At 36.7% G+C, this 19,745-nt stretch overlaps 1 protein-coding gene across 6 annotated transcripts in view; it reads right to left on the bottom strand.

The window, feature by feature from the left end:
- The window catches only part of ANO5 (anoctamin 5), a 92,678-nt gene that overhangs the window by 8,723 nt on the left and 64,210 nt on the right, over positions 1–19,745 (bottom strand). For all 6 annotated transcript variants that reach the window (XM_023239650.2, XM_023239651.2, XM_006937143.5 and 3 more), the window contains 7 exons: positions 13,931–14,082; positions 11,639–11,713; positions 9,534–9,756; positions 7,584–7,753; positions 6,811–6,908; positions 3,011–3,141; positions 573–778 (listed from right to left, as the gene is read on the bottom strand). In XM_023239650.2, the coding sequence (XP_023095418.1) occupies positions 573–778; positions 3,011–3,141; positions 6,811–6,908; positions 7,584–7,753; positions 9,534–9,756; positions 11,639–11,713; positions 13,931–14,082 (1,055 nt within the window). The remainder of the gene's footprint in view (positions 1–572; positions 779–3,010; positions 3,142–6,810; positions 6,909–7,583; positions 7,754–9,533; positions 9,757–11,638; positions 11,714–13,930; positions 14,083–19,745) is intronic.

Below are 19,745 nucleotides of genomic sequence, written 5' to 3'. Positions count from 1 at the left end.
AGAGTACGAGCGGGGGAAGGGCAGAGAGAGAAGGAAACAGAATATGAAGCAGGCTCCAGGCTCTGAGCTGTCAGCACAGAGCCCCATGCAGGGCTTGAACTTGCGAACCGTGAGATCATGACCTGAGCTGAAGTTGGAAACAACTGACTGGGCCACACAGGAGCCCCTTATTATCATTTTTTAATAAGTGCTCCATAAGCAAAACACATTAATGTTTTATATTCTCTATTTGTAGTATACAACTCCTTGTATAATTAAGCTTTAATTGTGTTATTCAAATCTTTTATACCATTACATATTTTCTGTCTACTCTGTCACATGCTATGAAACTATATCATGGTATTTTAAGGACAGTGGTTTTTCAATTTTCTTTGTATTTCTAAGAGTTTGCATGTCATAAATTTCTCTATGTTGTTCAGTGCATAAAAGTGTAGGGATGGTTTATCATTATGGACTGTCACCATGATGAAAGCAACATAAATAAATATTGAGTTAAGCATCATTCACATCTCCCCAACCCCAAGAAAACGAAATAAAATACGAAGCCGTCCAACCAAAATGGGTCCACTTACATTAGTTGCAACAGAAAGGACAGCCATTCCATAAAGAATGTCTTGCCAAACACCTATGCTATGAGCTTTAGCAGCTACCGGTCTCCTGTACTGAGTTGTAAGTTTCCAGGCATCTACTCGGATCTCTATAATATTATTCAAGAGAGCAAGAAGAGGAGCCAAAGGAAAAGAGGCCACAAATAATGTGACAAATCCAAATTGGATAACTGTAGGGGAAAAAAAAATAGTGAAGTCATTATTATGAAAGAGAAAAAAGGGAACATTCTGCCCAATACCTCCAACTCCCTCCTTTTAGAGGGATCTACACCAGCAAAACCCTCCAGGCCTCTTTCCATCTGCCCACTCCTTCCTCCTCATTGGAAGCCTAGTGACTTGTTTGCTTACTAGAAGAGAAAGGAGAAACTGAGCATACAACTCAGTTCTGTCCTGGCTGTTTCTTTTGACATCTGCTTCGCTGAAGAAAGCATTTCCTCTTGTCAGATAAGAGATTCTCTTTATTCTTTTTAAACATAGCCTTTTATTTTGGGCTATGTTTATGCCTATGCTGGCCCAGCCTTTACACTGGTATTGGCACATTAGTGGGGTAATCAAGTTTTTCTATCTTGCTAAATCTGTGAGATCAGGGATAAGGACTGATTCATTTATACGCTTCCAAGAGCCAGCATGTGTTGGGTATATAAACATACTCAACTATAATAAGCCTTATGAATGAATACATTATTTAAGGTTGGTTAAGGTCCTGATCCTCTATACTATCTTGACATGTTTCTAAATAAATTTTATTCTCTTTTCTCATTAAGACTTAGCATCTATGTAAGTTAGCTTCTCTTCCTATTTTTGTTTGCTTCCAACAACGATTAAGGTACAAGAATCCATTCAACTGGCAGTTTGGGCTTCCCGTGAGTGAAAAATGTAATAAGAGAACAGGAATGGCTTTCCACTAAAGGGAAAAAAAAAGTCTCTTCCACGAGTACTCTATTTTTAGATGAATCCCAAGTGTTTCTGAATTTCAACTTTTCTCACAAAAAATTCTCAAAATAATCAGTCTTGCCATTTACTAAATCTACTGAACACCTCTACTGAACTAAGAGACAGAAAATTCAGAGGAAGTGTTATGTAGAAACAGCTTGAATTTTCTGGGTTCAAATCCCAGGTTTTTACCTAAAATCTTTCAGCCCATAACACAAATTAACCTATCCAAATTTCAGTATCCTCTAAAACAAAATGCAGTGAATAATGACTCCTCTGTAGAACGTTTCAAGATTAGGGATAATGTTCATTAAACAACCAGAATAAACTAACTCTTAGCTGTGTCTCAATAAATGGCAGTTAATTTTCTTATGACACCTTGATTTCATTTTTTTAAAATTGCAGTGATAATCCCTAACGCATCTATGCACAAATGCATTTGATACTTACAAATTTAATTAAAAATTACAGCCTCATCACCCCTAAAGCAAGGACTGCCCAATTTTACAGTCAGCTATATGAAACAGACTTCTCTCAATTTGTCTTAAATTTACCTATTCCAATCCAGGTATCATGTGTATGTATCACAGTGGAGAATCAATAACAATTTCACGTCATTTTTTCATTCTATCGTTATGGGATTAGAGAGTAAATGAAGAATATTATTCCACCAGAGAAGCAGAGAGGGTAACTTGAGAGGAAACACTCAGAGGTTAGAGTGGGAGAGAGCCAAAGCATAAGAGACTCTTAAAAACTGAGAACAAACTGAGGGCTGACGGGAGGTGGAAGGGACGGGAGGGTGGGTGATGGGTATTGAGGAGGGCACCTGTTGGGATGAACACTGGGTGTTGTATGGAAACCAATTTGACAATAAACTTCATATATTTAAAAAAAGAGGGGAAACACTCAAGTAGACTTTATAAGTAGTCCTCAGCAATCATCCTTCCTAAAATTTCACCTCAAAATCTCTTCTCTGTTCAATCCTTAGCATTTTTATGCATTCTTGTATTCAATGTGAGCTTCCCTTGCACAACTGTTTTTAGCCTGCTTCTTTTCAGCCTGAAATAAAGAACTTACCTAAATGTACGTCAGACTCTGGAAACATCTTTCAACTTATTCTCTCTCTGGGCTGTCAGTGTGGCAAACAGGACAGCCATGCAAGCTAATCTGAGATAGGAATTTAAAAGTAATCTATACTTTATGTGGTTCAACAATCTTAATGTTCAATTGATAGGAAAAACATCTCTACCATTGGTGTTTTGAAATTAAACTTCATTCTGCATTCTATTTGGTAAGGATATAAATACCGAACCAATCTTTTCCATTTCCATCCATGTGTCTTTTAACCTACCATCCAATAATTTTTTGGACACCTACCATGTGCAAGGCAGGAAGAAATATAAAGAGCTGGAAAAACACTTACTCTACTCAACCTGACTCTATGTTTCAAGACAGTGGTTAAAAATTACCTGTTTCTAAGTACTCATAGAACAGCCCAAGAGATCCAAAAGTTTCAAGGTCATGATCCTGCTCCCATCGACTGTATAGCTTTTCGGAATTGGTCCGAGCTTTTCGACGTCTCCACCAATTCAGAACCATACTGTTGGAAGTGATAAAAGTAAATACATGATTAGAATTTAAAAGTAAGGGGTCAGAGAATAAGGGCGTTAGATCTAGAAATTGGCAGTAAGACAGGGTAGGTAACTTAAGATCACAGAGCAAGAAGAGATGACCATAGCTAAAGTTGAAATAAAAATCTAGAGTTCTTTTCATAACACATGCTGCAGTCAAAGTTCTTTATTGGGGTGATAAAGAAAATAAGACAACCCTGACTCTCCCCTATGAAAATATATTTACTCAGAGACAGTTCTGTTAAAGAGCATGTGGACAAGAGGGTCACCATAGCACCTTTTTTTTTTCCATTTAATTTATTAACCTTTACGTTGTCATGAAGAATGCTCAAGGAAATGAGAAATTGGTTACATATATGACAAAGGAAACAAAGAGGCTTATCTAATATGTGAAAATAAATGCAATAATCCCAAACAAAATATTGCCTAACTAAATTCCATATTATTTACAAAATAATATATTATGATGTTAGATTACTTTAAGGAACAAAAGGGCCTTTTATTAGAAAATCAATCAATGTAATAAGTCACATTAGCAGATTTGAGTAGAAAAAGATAAAATCACGTTGACAAATGCAGAAAAATTCATTTGATACATTTCAAGCACCTATTAAAACCTCTCTATGACAGAAAAGTAGGAAAAGAAGGAAATTACTTCAATTGGATCAAAAGCATCTACCAAAATCCTGGGGTGAACATCATCCTGAATAAGGGAAAGTCACAGCAAAGGAAACAACTAACAAACCAAAAGACAACCTACTGAATAGGAGAGGATATGCATATGGCTTATCTGATAAAGGGATAAAGATACCACAATATCTTTTTTATTTTTAAATGAGGTGTGAGGTCTACATTGTTCCAGCAGCTTCTTCAATGAACTGCTTTTGCACCTTTGTCAAAAATTAAATGGCTACATTTGCATGGATTTATTTCTGCAATCTCTACTCAGTTCCACTGATCCATACATGCATTCCTTCACCAATCTCACCATCTTGATTAATATAGTTTCATAATAAGCCTTAAAATCGAGTGGTGCAATTCTTCCAACTTTATTTTTTATCAGAGTTGTTTGGCCTGTTTTAGTTCCTTTGCCCTCTATATCAATTTTAGAATCTGCTTGTCTATAACTATAGAAATTCTGCTGATATTTTGATTGGAATAACAAATCTATATATCAATTTGGGGATAACTGGCGTCATTACTAATTTGAGTCTTCCAATCTGTGAGCACATTTCTCCCCAAATAATTTTTTTTCCACCAGGATCTGTAGTTTTCCGCATATAAATCCCATATATTTTAAAAATGTGTACCAGTTGTTTCATTTTATTTTGGTGCTTACTCTTTCTGTACTGATCGATGATTCTTGCTTCCCATACTTTGATTTTGTGCTCTTTTCTTGCTCAACTACATCTTTCAGTAGTTCTTCCATTGAGGGTCTATAAATGTAAATTCTTGTTTTTATGTCTAAAAGTGTCTTTATTTCACCTGCACTTGATAAAACAGTTAAACTGGTTCTAGAAATCTAAGGTGTGCATTAATTTTACTCCAAATCTTGAAATGACTCTATCGTCCTCTGTATCCAGTGCTATGAGTAAAAAATCTGTTGTCAGTGTAGATGATACTCTTTTTTCTTCTGGAAGATTTTTTTTTTTTTCAACGTTTATTTTTTATTTTTGGGACAGAGAGAGACAGAGCATGAACGGGGGAGGGGCAGAGAGAGAGGGAGACACAGAATCGGAAGCAGGCTCCAGGCTCTGAGCCATCAGCCCAGAGCCCGACGCGGGGCTCGAACTCACGGACCGCGAGATCGTGACCTGGCTGAAGTCGGACGCTTAACCGACTGCGCCACCCAGGCGCCCCTCTTCTGGAAGATTTTAAGATTGTTTACCTCTCATGTTCTGGAGTTTCACCATAGCATATCTGGGTGTGAATTTAATTTTATTTATCTTACTTCATACTCCGAATTTGTTTTCATTTCTGAAACTCATGTTTTCCTTCAGTTTTGGAAAATTATCAGCAATTACCTAGTCAAAGAATTTTTCCCTCCCACCATTTACCCATTCTCTTTTTTCTGGAACTACTACTAAGTTGATGTGGAAGCCTCCTAATATAGTCTGTCACTTTATTTTTTTAATTTCATTGCCACTCTATTGCCATTTGTATAACGTGGGAGTGTCTCAGTACTATTTTCCAATTCATTAATTCACTCTTCAGTTGTGTCCAGTCTGCAATTGATGTCACCTATTGTACTCTTTATTTAAAGTACAATTTTTTTCATTTATGTATAATTGATTCTTTTTACTGTCAATTTATTCTTGTTTCATTTATATGTTTTTATTTAAATTCTTTCCTGATCCTTCTAAATGACAGTATCACTTCCTTTTATGCTTTTAGGCTTTGCCAGAAGCTTCTAGCTAGAGTTAAGTTCACTTTCTAAAACTTGATTTTGTTAGCAGTCTCTGTAGCATTAAATTTTATCATAAGTTATGGAATTTTGGTTTCTGTAGGTTTAATTTTACTTTTTTCTTTTTTCTTTTACTTCCTTGTGTGTCTGTCTCCTTTCCTCTCTGTATTTATTCTCCTCTTGTGTTTGGTTTAGGGGTTATCCCCATTCTGCCCTCCAGATCTCAGTTTACAGCTAGGACTTAAAAGAGCAGCTTAGAGTTATTTCCCTGGGGAATTGGGATGCAGTGCATCAAATACTGTTTGAAAAGATAAGTCTATGTTCTCCCTTTGTCAGCACATGAAATAGAACCCCAGGAGTGCTACAGAACTGTAGGGAGAAGTAGGAGCAGAAGGGGAGGGTGTTTTCAACTTTTTCATAAAGAAGTGAGAATAAACCCAATCCCTAAGTACAAGCCCTAGTCCTAAGTGGGGCACTTTAGTCCACTTGACACTATAGGTGTTAACCTTGGCACTGTCATTTCCTAACTGAGAGACCTGCAAGATTACAGGCCTATGATTCTTTCTCTTTTTATCCATGGAAACTTTCAACTTATATTTGAGATCAACTGTCATTCTGGTTTTCTCTTTTGATAATGTATTCATTATTGCTATGCTTTTGGACTAGGGAGCAATTCCTTCATATACTAAAACTTCATTCATGACCAATTTTTGTGCCTGAGTGTGTCCATGTCACAAGGTTTATTTATTTATTTTGTGGGGGAGGGAGGGAAAAGAGAGAGGGAAAGAGAGAGAGCCTGACATAAGGCTTGAACTCATGAACCATGAAATCATGACCCGAGCAAAAATCAAGAGTGGGACACTTAACTGACTGAGCCACTCAGGTGCCCCTCACATGGATATTTTTAATAGAGTTCAACATTTAGTAATCTTGAGAAATAATATGTGACATACAGAATAATATACAGAGGATACAATATTTAGATTTCCCAATGGAATCTCCACAGGAGAGAGAGATAATACATTTCCCTCAACTTCACTCAAGCAATAAAAATCCATATTTAAAAGCTCGTGTTACCTAAACGCATTACTATTGATTAAAAGTGAGTTTTTGTTGTTGTTGTTGTTGACTTAAGCATTTGCTAACAAAGATACCATGATAATCAAAGAATTCCATCTTCTTCCAGAAGAAAGCTCTTATGGTTATTTAGGAAAAACTTGTAAGTCATACATACGGATAAATGGCTTCTTTAATGTTTCCAAAGATCTGTTTCCCAGTCATTATGATGGTCAACTGGGTCGTCAATTCTATTAGACAGCCTCCAGGATCACACTAGTCAGAGGCAAGAAGAAAAAAGAGTGAATGATGAAAGATAGACTTTTGCAAAAAAAAAAAAAAAAAAAAAAAATCTCAAACCAAAAGACTACAATCTAAAGATTTTAATGGGAATGGATATTAAAGGGGGTATAAAGAGATATTTAGCTCAACAGTTTCAAGCATGTTCATTAACCAGTTATGAGATGGCTGAATTAGATTCAGATTTCTGGTCTTACTCTTAGAAGATTCTTTATATATTTATATCTGAATCTTTATATTTGTATTGGGGCTGGAAGTTGTTATTTTCTCCACATGATTTAGATACACAACCACATATGGAAACCACCTACTGGTCTAACTCTGTAACCCATGGTGGAGCCATTTCTGCTGTACTCGTGGAACACTCATTCATTCCTTTGCAGGAAATCTTCAGGAATATAAAACATACTTATCCCATTTTATAGCTCATATTTACTACTAAACAATAGGTACAATATCACTTCTTGCCCAAAAGGAATTGGAAAGTCTATCAGATGACAGGATTGTGAGACCAATACTCTCTGTGGAGAGAGTTGGTGTCTTAGACTTCTCTTAAATCCTGATAAAATCTGAGTTAGTGCTGGACACACAAAAAGTATGTAGTTAATTATTGAGTTACTAAAGCCACAAACCTCTCAAGAGAATTCCTACCTCTTCACTTCTCCACACATTAAACAAATATGTGTATTTTCCGGGATAGCCCACGAACTTCCCTTTAAAGAAAGCTACATAGAAGCAGGACGAGTAAAAATTTACAAACTGAAACAGGAACATTTTCAAGGTAAGACTGCTCTCATATTCCTGGTAAGTTCGAGGAATTTCTGTTAAGAAATAAAACACCAAGGTTAAATTATGTGCCTTCCTGTTTCTCTTTAAATTCTGTATTCCCTGGTTCAAGTCATATTATTAGTCACATTATTCAGAGAACCTGTTGAAATGTGACCCACTCTTCATTCTAACAGACCAATATCAAGATTTGTGCTCAGCTTTTTTTTTTTTAATTTTTTTTTAACGTTTATTTATTTTTGAGACAGAGAGAGACACAGCATGAACGGGGGAGGGTCAGAGAGAGAGGGAGACACAGAATCTGAAGCAGGCTCCAGGCTCTGAGCTGTCGGCACAGAGCCCAACACAGGGCTCGAACTCATGGACCATGAGATCATGACCTGAGCCAAAGTTGGACACTTAACCGACTGAGCCACCCAGGCACCCCTTGTGTTCAGCTTTCTATCAGAGACTTTGTATTAATCTAATCACTGGAGAAGCCTAGGAAGCAGTCATTACTTTATTTAGATGGGTAAAATACTTGCCTGGAATCACACAGTCAGAATATGGCATTTAAACCCTTATCAGAACGGCGAGCATAAGCCCCCTTATATATCATATATCCTGAATTCCAAAGATAAATAAATATATATACATACATATATACATGTATATATATATATATATATATATATAAAATATATATACGTATATATACATATACGTATTTATATATATATAAAATTCCCTTCACACCACAGAGAAGCATCAGTAGGTGTAAAAGAGTCAGGGAGCATGTTTTTCTGAGCAGATTATCTCCCAACAGGATGAGCTGTTCCAGCCAAATTGGTGACAGCTTCAATAATACTGAAATAGTAACACATATTATTCTAAAGACACAGATAATTCCTCTGCATTGCTAAAAAATCTCTAATATGAACACAAGTAATTTTTCTCACTGAAAACTGATTTTTTAGATGCTTTGTTTTTAAGTGCTATCTGCTAGATATTTTGTTGTTGTTGTTAGCAGAAAAAAAGCAGTAAAATTGAGAAAGAACTACAAATTTGAGGATAGCATTTAATTAAAGTTGCTTCCTAGTGCGTACTCCGGTGCTCGGTGAATACTGTGCTCTTTCTGGTTATTGTTGCGCACAGTGATGGTGTCCTGACTTAGAGGAGGGAGCTGAGTGCACAGGGGAAAAGCTGAGGTCTGGAGAGGGGTCTCCAATCTCATTTCCAACTTGCTGGGGGGCAAGACCAGAAACAACTGTGCTCTGTACTCCTCTTCTGGACTAAATCTCCATTTCACCTGTGACACCTTTACCATCCCTCACAGTTGTGGGAGGACTTTTAATCATTTAAAAGGAGAATAATCCAGGATCTAAGACACGGCAACTGAAAAGAACAGCACTACGTGTAAGATTTACTCAGGAAAAGCGGACTGTTCTGTTTTTCCTATAATGGTTTTCAAAATCAAATACCTTCTAAAAACCATACACAGGAAATAAAAATAACCTGTGTCTTGAGGAAAGTGAGGATTTTACTTAAAATTCAACTAGTCCCCTCAAGGGAGGATTAAGACAAAAATACTCAAAAAAGATCTACAGAGTCCTAATTCTTCTGTCTAGTTCTTTTTCTTGCTTTCACTACGATGGGCCTAAGTATGACTGTTGGGGGTTCTGAGTACCAGCCTATGCATCTACCTGTAGAACAAAATTGCTTTAGAACTTTAAGAACTGCCTTAAATATGAACACCCCAGGGGATGATCCACAGTGGATATATACCACTGGCGGGAATACTTTTTCAGTGTTACACAGATGATCTGGCCAGCTTACCCATTTTTGTAATCCACGCAGATATCTTTTCATAAAAGAAATTCAAGATCAAGATGACGATAAAGTTTAAGCAGGATCCACTGAGTGATGTAGTTATCTGGGGAGTGAGGAAACTTTTGACGTGCTTAAAGGATGCTTCGCTTTCCATAAAGCTAGCAAATGTAGCAAAGACTGACAGGCGGTACACAATCACAGCTACCATACAGGCAATGACAAGAGCCATCTGGAAATGGGAAAGAAGGAATCAGTCACTGGGTCTCTGCATCTCTGCAATGGGTACACATCTGAAACATAACTAGTCTCTTCATCTCGTCATGTTAAGGTTAGTGCCTCTGACATGGAAAGCAGACCAAGCCAGGCTCTCTCACGACAGGTGGCAGTAAAAGAACACTGCCAAGAAGAAAGGGCTGGAGATACGACAGGACTTACAGTAGCAGCAGTTGGGGGAGCCTAAAACAGAAAAGTAGCCATTGCTCATCTTTTAGGCCCATCCTCTACCAAGCACTAGAAAACTATCCGGAAGACCAAATCCTGCCCACGGACTTACTTATTCTTAAATGATTCTTGAGTTAAAAATGTCTTGTTTTGTTTTGTTTTTGCTTTTTTTTTTTTAAAGATTATAAGAAAATCTATAAGAAATAGCCAGGGACTATTTGTACAAGGCTCACAAAGCCTAAAATACATCTGGCCCCTTGACAGAAAACATTTGCCAACCTCTGCTCCAAACAGGTGGTGTGAAAACCATGTGCTTTCCCAAGAAGAACACAGTTACAGATTCTATTTCATTACCCCTCAGAGTGTTGCCATCAGTAGTCTGATATGCCTGGTCATTGAGATATTTGTATAGATTCTGCATAAATTTTAAACACTTCCCATATTGGAAAAACACAAAGATGTAGGGATGCCTTTACCTCAATGATCAGAAAATTTGATTCTGAAAATTGAGGGACTGAATCAAGTTGAATGAGTACTAGAAATAAAGGTTAGAACAATCTTTCTGAGACCATATTCTATATTACTTCTTTTTTTTTAACGTTTATTTATTTTTGAGACAGAGAGAGACAGAGCATGAACGGGGGAGGGGCAGAGAGAGAGGGAGACACAGAATTGGAAGCAGGCTCCAGGCTCTGAGCCATCCACCCAGAGCCTGACGCGGGGCTCGAACCCACGGACCGCGAGATTGTGACCTGAGCTGAAGTCGGACGCTTAACCGACTGAGCCACCCGGGCACCCCTATATTATTTCTTAAGTAGTGCCCTGAATTGATTATTGCCCCCTCCATTTACTCTATCATTTCTCCTCAGTGACTGTTATATCATCTAAGAAAACATACATTTAAAACAGAAAAATCAATTCCTTTAACTAGAAATGTTAAAATATTATGGGATAATATGCACTGGTAAGGTTAAACTATAGTCTACAGCTGCTAATTATTTATATTTCAACAATGCTAGACTCTCAGGGGGTAACATTTCTTCTTTTCCTAAAGTTAAAGGCCAACTGTAAGAGGGCACAGATTTGGAGAGTGGAGGGCAGGAAATAAATTGTGGTGATGGAGGAATGAATCTATTAGTTCAAAAGCATGGAGAAAACCTGACTCCCTCACAATGGGATATGCTAATTAAATTTTTCAAACAGAAGTAATACTTTCTTCTATTTATTTCAGCAAGAAAATAAATTTCAATAGTATATGCTTTTTGTTTGCATTTTGTGTAGCTATTTTAAGTGGAGATAAAGATAAATTAATGATTAAAACCAAAACACTAACCAAAGAGTCTGCAGACTGTAAGTTTGTTATACTGTTGAGGTTTCAAGTTATCACCTAATTAATGAAGTGCTAGGAGAGGGGGAAGGACAGTTTCTGAGATGAAGCCTCGCTGTCTCCCCCCAGCTCTTTTCCCAAGGTTCAATTATTCCCAAGGTTCAATTATGGCACCTCCACACAGATCACACTTTATTTTATATAGAAGCTGTATTCAAGATAAAAGGACAGGGGACGGGGAGGAAGGAGAGGGACTCAAGAGTCACTGCAGATGAAACTGCTAGGATAATCTTCCTACGACTGCACGTCAATGACATGAGAGCAGTTGTAAAAGAATGCTCACCCATAACGTCACCGTAGCTCCTGATAAAAAGTACCATGGAAGGCGACTATATAGAGGCATATAAGGTTCCATCTCCTGTAATTTAGAAGAAATCACAGCAATATCAAAATCTACCCACAAAGTTGGGACTCCAAAAAGCAGTCAAAACCACAAAACCCAGTGAAAGTAGAAACCTCCCCCAGAGAATCCGCTACAGCTCATGGGAAGCTACATTCTAGCATTGGTTCCTTCCCTTTAAGTAGAAGCCTTCTACTACTCTTAGTTGACAGATTTTATACATAATAAGAGCCACAATGGATACACACTATTTCCTCAGTGTTGAAATGGAGTGATATTCAGGCCTGACAAGTCTGAGGGCTGCTGTTTAATTTGAAATGCTTTAATGATATTACAGTTTTATTCTAACTGAATTCAATCAAACTGCATCGCTCCATAATTGCTATGTATGATATTAAACAGGGTGCCTTCTTTACCCTTAACAGGATACTGTTTTTCCACACAGTTCACGGGCCCAGTCTTTTCTACCTTCATGTTTTTAAGTTATTAATGGAAGATATTAATTATATCAGCTGAAAATTCTCTCCTATATCAAGAGGTAGTTAGATCTTATCCAAAAAAAAAAAAAAAAAAACTGCCATGTAATAAAAGAATAGCTGTCAGCAGAAATCTAAATTTTGTAATCCTATCTAAAGGATAGGATTTTTAGGGAGGATTTTTACATCTTGAGGATTTTTAGGGAAGACTGAATGCAAACAGAACTCAACAGGCAAAGTAGCCCTCCAAGGGCTCTACTGAAACCCCGGATGTGTGTGCATGTGTGCATGCAGGTGACTATGTACATGTGTGTGCATGTGTGTCCAATACGTTTGCGTCTGTGTATGCATATTTGTTTGTGCCCATGTGTGTGTCCATGCATACAAATATGTGTTCCCAGTACAGACTCAAATGTGAGGGTTCTGGTTGTACTTAACCACTGAAGCACTGCAAGGGAGTAAAAAATCCCTTGATTTCAAAACCATTAAAGTGGGTGATTCACAGTGGATCAATCCACACTGTTTTTCAGCTGGTTTCAAATGTAAATGAACATTCAGTACATATTGTTTTTATGTCAGTAATTTTAGGCCTGCTTTTAGTTTTTTTACACCATAAAATAGGAACAGATACACTTCATGTCATTAGGACAATGTCTCTTTTAATATATTTTCTTAATGTCATACAGCCATCCAAGTTGTTAATGTATTTTCTGAAGTGTTTTTCCCCTTTGCTCATTTACCAAATTTTTTGCAATGTCTCAATAAAAGTTAATAAGTGTTTTGTGAATGCCTAAACTGTGAAAATAATTTTGAGTATTATACCACAAGAATAGTGTCCTGAACAAAGTAGGAAAATCTACTTTTCTGGTTGTGTTAGAGACATATTGTGTTTTGGGATTGTGTTAGAGACATATGCTATTCACCTTTAACAGCATCACGCAACGCAGTAATTATAGATTATGGAAAGGTAGGGACGCTAAGAATATGCAGCCAGGAGTCTGGTCTTTGAAGGCAAAATACCTTCTATTTTCCCATTAAAAAAAAAAAAAGAATTACCAAGAAGTCAGATTACTCAGTCAGCAACATACAGGTGATTTGCCAGTTAAGGATCCCCAAATCTAGACTTTACTGCCCAAACACTACTGCAATGATCTTCCCATTATGATAAATTGAAAAGGACTAGATGAATAAAATGTGGTCTAATAAAACAATCACTCATAAGTCCACTATCTTATTACAATACTATTTAAATTTTTGCATATTAACTTAGTATCATATCCATGTGTATATATATACCATATATATATACACACATATACATATATACATGTATATGTACACATATATATATATACACACACATATATATATATATATATATATATATAGCCACACAGCAGACACATTATTTCCCATTTTCCTTTTACATCATTTATTTACAAACCCATGCTATTTCATGACACGATGCCTTGTATTTGCTGCAAAATAATCTAGTTGCAGGGAGGAACAAGTGTAAATGAATCAAGATTGTCCGCGAATTAATATGAATTGAAGCTGGGTGATGGGTCCATCCTGGGGTTCATTATGCTTGTCTATCTACTTTTTTTTTGTATATATTTGAAATACATATTAGAAACAACTAAAGAAGTTTATAAGATTTATATGTTGGAGAATATTTTAAAGGCAAATTAAAATATGCATAATTATTTGGGAGGTATGTCCATTGAGATACGCTGCCCATTTCAGTTTCCTAATCTACCTTAGTTACTGCATTTATTTTCCTGTGTTTACACATAGCTTCAAATTCAGGTCTCAGCTGAAGCTGCTGCTGTTCCTCTTCAAAGTCCACCAGGTCCCACTCATATTCCATTCTGGCTTGTCGCTGTTTCCAAAACTCCAAAAACAATGTGACTGTAGGCAAAGAAATGTATAAGAACAAATATAATCAAGAGATAGGGAAATCAAGTGAATAAAAAAGAACCCGATGCTTTTCTCTACTTTAAAAAACCATTTTGGTTGAATGATGGCTCTCTGTCACTACTCTAATGACAAAATTATAGAATTACAAATGTTGTCTTAATACTACGTAGAAACACTGAAACAACTCCTAGATAAAAATTCAAGTTAATTTCTCAGCAATCCCTGCAAGGAAGAAAAAAATTCAGGCACATTACTCTCTCTTCATTCAGATAATCTGAAAGAATGTTTAAACTTAACCTTTTATTAACACCTAGATTTTGTTTGCATGCTTTTTACTGAAATCATTCAATGTACATATGTATGTATAATTTTAATAAACTTTCTTTTTTTTTTTAATTTTTTTTTCAACGTTTTTTATTTATTTTTGGGACAGAGAGAGACAGAGCATGAACGGGGGAGGGGCAGAGAGAGAGGGAGACACAGAATCGGAAACAGGCTCCAGGCTCTGAGCCATCAGCCCAGAGCCCGACGCGGGGCTCAAACCCACGGACCGTGAGATCGTGACCTGGCTGAAGTCAGACGCTTAACTGACTGCGCCACCCAGGCGCCCCAATTTTAATAAACTTTCAATTGAAGCATAACATATTTACAGAAAAGTACATAAAACACAACTGTAGAATTTAAAGAATTTTCACAAAATAAACACTCTCGTGGAATCAGCAACTGTATCAAAAAGTAGAACATGACCAGCACCCCAGAAACACTCCCTTATGACTCTTCTAAGACGTAAGTGTAATATCCTGACTTCTAATATTATAGGATAGTTTGGCCTGTCTTTGAACTTTACATAAATCGTGTCATACACCATACACAGGTAGTTTTTGTGTTAGGTTTTGTTTTGGTTCAACTTTGCTTGTAAACTCAACCTATATTGCTGTGTGAAGCAAAAGTTCACTTATTTTCATTGCTACATAGTATTGCATTATGTGATAAATCACAATTTTGTTTATTATTGGGTTCATGGACATTTGTGCTACTGCCAGGTTTTTTGCCATTATAGCATTGCTGTGAATATTCTTGCACGTGTCTTTTGGTGGGCATATATCTAAGAATGGAATACTAACACAATATTAACTTATAATTTTATCACCTGTGAAAAATTCAAATTTTAATGTTTTATCTGACTCATTCTCTACCTTTTAAATAATTATAAGGAATTATGAATTCTATCTGTACATTTTTACAGTCTTAATTATATCCTCCCTTAAGTATCCTTATAGTCATCTAACTGATCTCTCTGCTTCCGATATCCCTTTTTTTCAATATAAATATATCCCCTGACTACTAAAGAGTTTTATTTGTTTATTTGCTCATGTATACATTCGTTTATGTATTTTTTCCTCATTTTTTAAAAAAATTGTTTTATCGTAAGAACACTTAACCTGCTTAACAAATTTTAAGTCCACAATACCTTTATGTTGACTATAGGCACAATGTCATACAGCAGATTTCTAGGGCTTTTTTATCTTATTTAACAGAGACTATATGTCCACTGATTAGTTACTCCCCTTTTCCCTCACCTCCCTTAACTCCCAACAACCTCCATTCCACTCTCTAATTCCATAAATTTGACTATTTTAGATATTTAATGTAAATGGGATCATTAAGGATTTCTCTGTCTGTGACTGGCATGTTACACTGACCATAATGTCTTCAAGGTTCATCCATGTTGTCACATATTGCAGAATTCCCTTCTTTTCAAGGGTGAACTGTATATCATATGTATATATCAACAGTGTGTGTGTGTGTCTGTGTCTGTATGTGTGTGTGTGTGTGTGTGTGTGTGTGTGTGTGTGTGTGTATGGTGTACATATATACCACAGTTTCTTTGTCTATCCATCAATGGACAATTAGGTAGTTTCTACATCTTGCTTATTATGGCTAGTGCTGCAATAAACATAGGAGTGCCAACATCTCGAGATCCTGATTTCAATGATGTGGAATAAATACTCATAAAGTGATATTGCTGGATCATATAGTAGTTCTATTTTTAGTTTTTTTTTGAGGAGTTTCCATACTGTTTTCCAGCTGCACCATTTAGCATTCCCACTAACAATGTACAAAAATTCATTAGAATTCTCCACATCCTCACCAGCTCTTGTCTTTTGTTGTTTTGGTATTAGCCATCCTGACAGGTGCAAGATGATATCTCATTGTGGTTTTGATTTACATTTCCCTGGTAACTAGTTACACTAAGAATGTTTTTCATATACCTGTTGGCCATTTATATATATTATTTGGAGAATGTCTGTTTGAGTCCTTTGTCCATTTTTAATAAGGTTATTAGGGTTTTCTTTTTGTTTTGTTTTTTGTTTTTTGTTTGTTTGTTTTTTTTTTTTTGCTATTGAGTTGCAGGAGTTCCTTATGTATTTTGGACATTAACCACTTAGCAGATAAATGATTTGCAAATATTTTCTGCCATTCCATGGGTTGTCTTTTCACTCTGCTGTTTTCTGTGCTGCAAGAAACTTTTTAGCTGATGTAGTCAAACTTGTTTTTTGTTTTTGTTCTCTGAGCTTTGATGTTATGCCCAGGAAATCAATGCCAAGACCAATGTAATGAAGTTTTCCCTTATATTTTCTTCTAGGAGTTTTATATAGTTTCAGGTTCTACATTTAAGATTTTACACAATGCTGAGGTGATTGAGTATAGGATAAAGACTCAATTTCACTCTTTTGCATGTGGATGTCCAGATTTCTCAGCACCATTTGTTGAAGAGATTATTCCTTCCCCATTGTGTATTCTTGGAACTCTTGTTGAAGATTAGTTAACGATATATGTTGATTTCTGAACTTTATTCTGTTCCACTGGTCTGTATATCTGTCTTTATGCCAGTGCCATACTGATTTGATTATTGTTGCTTTGCAATATATTTTGAAATCAAGAAGTCTGATGTCTCCAGCTTTGTTCTTTCTCAAGATTTACCTGGCTATTTCAAGACTTTTGTGATCCCAGGGGCACCTGGGTGGCTCAGTCAGGCAAGCATCTGACTCTTTAATTTCAGCAGGTCGGCCAAGCATCTGACTCTTAATTTTTGCTCAGGTCATGATCTCACAGTTCATGGGATCCATGGGATCCAGAGCCATCCTGCACTGCATGCTGACAATACAGAGCCCAACTGTGATTGTCTCTCTCCCTCTCTCTCTGCCCCTCCTCTGTTCTCCCCCTCTTTCCTTCAAAATAAATAAATAGAAACATCTTTAAAAATTAAAAAAGGGGGGGCTCCTGGGTGGCTCAGTTGGATAAGTGTCTGACTTTGGCTTAGGTCATGATCTCGCGGTTCATGAGTTCAAGCCCCACGTCAGGCTCTGTGCTGACAGCTAAGAGCCTGGACCCTGCTTTGGATTCTGTGTCTCCCCCATCTCTGTTCCTCCCCCACTTGCTCTCTCTCTCTCAAAAATAAATACAGATTAAAAAAATTTAAAAAAAGACTTTTGTCATTTCATGTGAATTTTTTCAGTTGTTTTTCCTATTTCTGGTAAAAAAAAAAATGCCACTGGGACTTTGATAGAGATCATATTGAATATTTAGGTCACTTTGGGTACTATAGAAAAAGTAATAATATTAAGTCTTCCAATCCATTAGTATGGGATGGCTTAATATATTATTCCTCCAGGGGCACCTGGGTGGCTCAGTCAGTTAGGCATCTAACTTTGGCTCAGGTCATGATCTCATGGTTTATGGTTTCAAGCCCCATGTTGGCCTCTGTGCTGACAGCTCAAAGCCTGGAGCCTGCTTCGGATTCTGTGTCTCCCTCTCTCTCTGCTCCTCCCCCACTCACTCTCTCTCTCTCTCTCTCTCTCTCTCTCTCTCTCTCTCTCTCAAAAATAAATAAACATTAAAAAAATTTATATTATTCCTCCAAATATTTAGAAGTATAATATTGCTTGCTTTGCATTGATTTCAGTTTCCATGGGTTAGTTACATAACACCAGTCCCCCAACATGACTCAAATTTCAGGTACCACAGTATATTAACTATGAACTGTTGCATAAAGTACAAATTTTGCTGTTAGTTCCTCAAACCACAAATCACTATATAAATAGCAGACGTGTATCATGATTAGTGACCAATCACATCACTTTAAATGCCGCTGGTGTTTGAACACTGCATATTTGTAGTCAATTAATGTGCAGACAGCAAAGCATGTCTTTGTGTTTCCTCCTTGCCTTCCACGTGGCATTTTACAAAAATGGGTATTAAAAAATAGAACTGATGAACAAAGATGTAAGTACATCAAACAAATGGAAAATGAAAACAAAACATAAATGGAGTTATGGAAGAATAGAAGACTGAGAATATTGACATTGTTGCCATTTGAGAGACTCTGTACATATACAACCAGAGGAACTTAGCAAAGGCAAATCTGCTGACATAAATGAAGAAAGCAGTTGTGAGGAAGAGGGATGTCCCATAGGAAACGGTGTTGGCAAAAACTTCAGCTTAAAGGAACTCTCGGTGATAGTTCATTACAATGAAAACACAGAGGGTAAGTTAATGCTCACACCAGAATGTTCTATCCTTGGGATACCTTTGCCACCTGTTTTCCCTTTCAAAATCCTATTTTAAAAAATCCAAATCAAATTGCAGGTCTTCTATAAAAGTCATCTCAATTCCTCTAGTCAAGAAGTAATTCCTTCCTCCTCTGTACTTCTTCAGCACTTAAAATTTAATGACAGTATGTATTAGATTCTGGCCCAATTAGATTGTGACCTTCTTAAAAACATGTTATATTTCACTCATTTATTTATTCATTTTTAAATTTAGTATTAACTGAATTTCATGAGGCAGAAAATTTTATTCATTTATTCATTTCTTTACTCATGTATTTGGTAGATACACTGCTACTAGTAGAAAAAAGTTTTAAGAGCACAGTATAATTAAGCAGTCTTTTAATATTCCAATGCTTTCCTGAAGGGATCTACTTGTATACTTAAAAGCTGCTTCCTGAAGGTCTGGCTTCCAATTAGCCTGAACCAGGTGCTAACTCAGATCCTCCCCTTTGGGACACTGACAGGTCTTAGCATACTCCCAAATACTGGGAGCCACCAAGAACATAGAAGGCAGTGGGGACAATCATAGAGGTTTGCGAAACAATTCACACTGGATTCATCAAAAAGATTCATCTCCTATGCCAGATCACACAGTCATTACTGGGAGAGGTAGCTAATTTATCTAATGTGCAGAAATCAATACAGAGAGACAAAGTAAATGAAGAAACACAGGAATATGTTCCAAACAACAGCAACAAAACAAAAAGCAAATACATAAATAAGCCTCAGTAACTGACCTTAATGAAAATAAGATAAATGATTTACCTCATAAAAAGTTCAAAATCAGGGTACCTGGGTGGTTCAGTAAGTTAAGCGTCTGACTTCAGTTCAGGTCATGACCTCACAGCTTGTGGGTTCGAGCCCTGCATTGGGCTCTGTGCCAACAGCTCAGAGCCTGGAGTCTGCTTCAGATTCTGTGTCTCCCTGTCTCTCTCTGCCCCTACCCCTCTTGTGCTCTCTCTCTCTCTCTCTCTTTCTCTCTCAAAAATAAAACATTAAAAAAATTTTTTAGGGGTGCCTGGGTGGCTCAGTTGGTTAAAC

Source organism: Felis catus, chromosome D1 (assembly GCF_018350175.1).
Source record: "Felis catus isolate Fca126 chromosome D1, F.catus_Fca126_mat1.0, whole genome shotgun sequence".
Lineage (NCBI taxonomy): Eukaryota > Metazoa > Chordata > Mammalia > Carnivora > Felidae > Felis > Felis catus.
This window is presented reverse-complemented; position numbering and strand designations above follow the sequence as displayed.